This window comes from Hippoglossus stenolepis, chromosome 9 (assembly GCF_022539355.2).
Source record: "Hippoglossus stenolepis isolate QCI-W04-F060 chromosome 9, HSTE1.2, whole genome shotgun sequence".
Classification (NCBI taxonomy): domain Eukaryota; kingdom Metazoa; phylum Chordata; class Actinopteri; order Pleuronectiformes; family Pleuronectidae; genus Hippoglossus; species Hippoglossus stenolepis.
Genome location: NC_061491.1, coordinates 29170775 through 29172596, shown reverse-complemented (window position 1 = coordinate 29172596; position 1822 = coordinate 29170775). Strand labels below are relative to the sequence as shown.

Below are 1822 nucleotides of genomic sequence, written 5' to 3'. Positions count from 1 at the left end.
AGTGTGTGTGTGTGTGTGTAGATGTGTGTGTTTAGGTGTGTGTGTGTGTGTGTGTGTGGTGTGTGTGTGTGTGTGTGTGTGTGTGTGTGTGTGTGTGTGTATGTGTGTGTGTTTGTAGATGTGTGTGTTGGTGTGTGTGTGTGTGTGTGTGTGTAGATGTGTGTGTTGGTGTGTGTGTGTGTGTGTGTGTTTGTAGATGTGTGTGTTGGAGTGTGTGTGTGTTGGAGTGTGCGTGTGTAGATGTGTGTGTGTCATGTGTGATTTGGAGTGTGCGTGTGTAGATGTGTGTGTGTCTGTATGTGTGTGTCAGTGTGTGTGTCATGTGTGTAGATGTGTGTGTTGGAGTTTGTGTGTGTGTGTGTGTGTGTGTAGGTGTGTGTGTGTTTTTGAGTGAGTTTATATAATTTCCCTCACCCTCTCTTTGATATATTATATATTATTTTCACTTCTTGTCTTTGATGTTTTTGTTTTTTATTGACTGTTTTAAAGGTTTTGTCTTAATAAATTGATTCTAAATATTTCTTTGATATGAAGATGATTTATTTAGAACAGTTCATTAAACATGTTTGTCAATAAACAACAACACTTGATGATAAAATGAATAAAAGTGTTGACACATGATTCGGACACATTGACGTTTATTTCGCGTTTATCCGGCCAAGATGTGTTTGACGAACTCGGTGTAGTTGATGTGTCCGTTAGCGTCTTCCTGTCCCACCATCAGTCGGTCCACCTCGTCCTCTGTCATCTTCTCTCCCAGGGTGGCGAGGACATGGCGGAGCTCCGCCCCCATCACTGTTCCGTTTCCCTCCTTGTCAAAGACCCTCAGACCCTCCACAAAGTCTTCGAACGTGCCCTGTTCTTTGGATTTGGCCACGTGCTGCAACATGGGCAGGAAGCTGTCGAAGTCCAGCAGCTTGACGTTCAGCTCTTCCACCTTCGGCCTCCCCAACAGCTTTAGCACCTCATCGTTGGTCGGGTTGTGGCCGAGCGCTCGCATCACGTCGCCGCACTGAGCGTAGGTGATCTTCATCTCACCAGTGGGCGTCTCGTCAAACAGCGTGAAGGCGTCTCTGAACTCTTCGATCTGGTCGGGAGTGAACTCAACCACAACGCTCTTCAGGTCGACCTCCGGAGGTTTGGTCTCTGGAGCTGCCGGAGCAGGAGGAGGCTCCTCTTTCTTCACCTCCACCTTCTTCACCTCTGTCTTCTTTGGTTCCACTTTCTTTGGAGCCATCGTGCTGCAGAGCGGAGGACGGACGGAGGTGGATGAGGTTTTATGAGAGCCAGAGGCGGGGCGAGTGAGGCAGGAGAGAATGACAGAGAGAGAGAGAGAGAGAGAGAGAGAGAGCAAGTGCATACGACCAAATATGGACAAACTGGAATAGAAACTGGAATAGAAACACTCACACAGAAGATAAGAAGTTTCCAGAACAAAGAACCAGTTTGAACCAGAATTCAGGTTTAATAAAAACTCTTTGATAAGTTTAACTCTGAGTCAGTTACTATTGAAACAAACTGCATGAAGATAACATCAATCAATCACATGTTATTTGTCTCATATTCCCAGTTTGTCTCACAGATGTTAACAAGGATCAACTTCCTCTGTTCTTAACTCAACAAGAGTCAAATAGAAACTTAGTGATCAGTGAATAAAGCTCAGTCCCATGTGAGGATCCTCTCCCAGGACACAAGTCCAACAGATGCTGATGGATCTGAACACATCAACACAACAACAGGATTCACTACATGAGAAGAACCAGTTTGTAACTTCATGTTTAAAGTGTTTATACATAAGAAAAAATGTCCGACAGCGGGGGGG

At 45.2% G+C, this 1822-nt stretch overlaps 1 protein-coding gene across 1 annotated transcript; it reads right to left on the bottom strand.

Moving 5' to 3' along the window:
• Positions 1-621: 621 nt before the first annotated feature.
• LOC118114525 (myosin light chain 4) lies at positions 622-1270 on the bottom strand. The gene has a single exon (XM_035164980.1). It carries the CDS (start codon positions 1235-1237, stop codon positions 650-652), a length of 588 nt encoding a protein of 195 aa, XP_035020871.1. The 5' UTR covers positions 1238-1270; the 3' UTR covers positions 622-649.
• Positions 1271-1822: the final 552 nt, after the last annotated feature.

Coding starts and splice junctions, on each gene's coding strand:
- LOC118114525 (XM_035164980.1), bottom strand. CDS start 1,237: ATGGCTCCAAAGAAAGTGGAACCAAAGAAGACAGAGGTGAAGAAGGTG.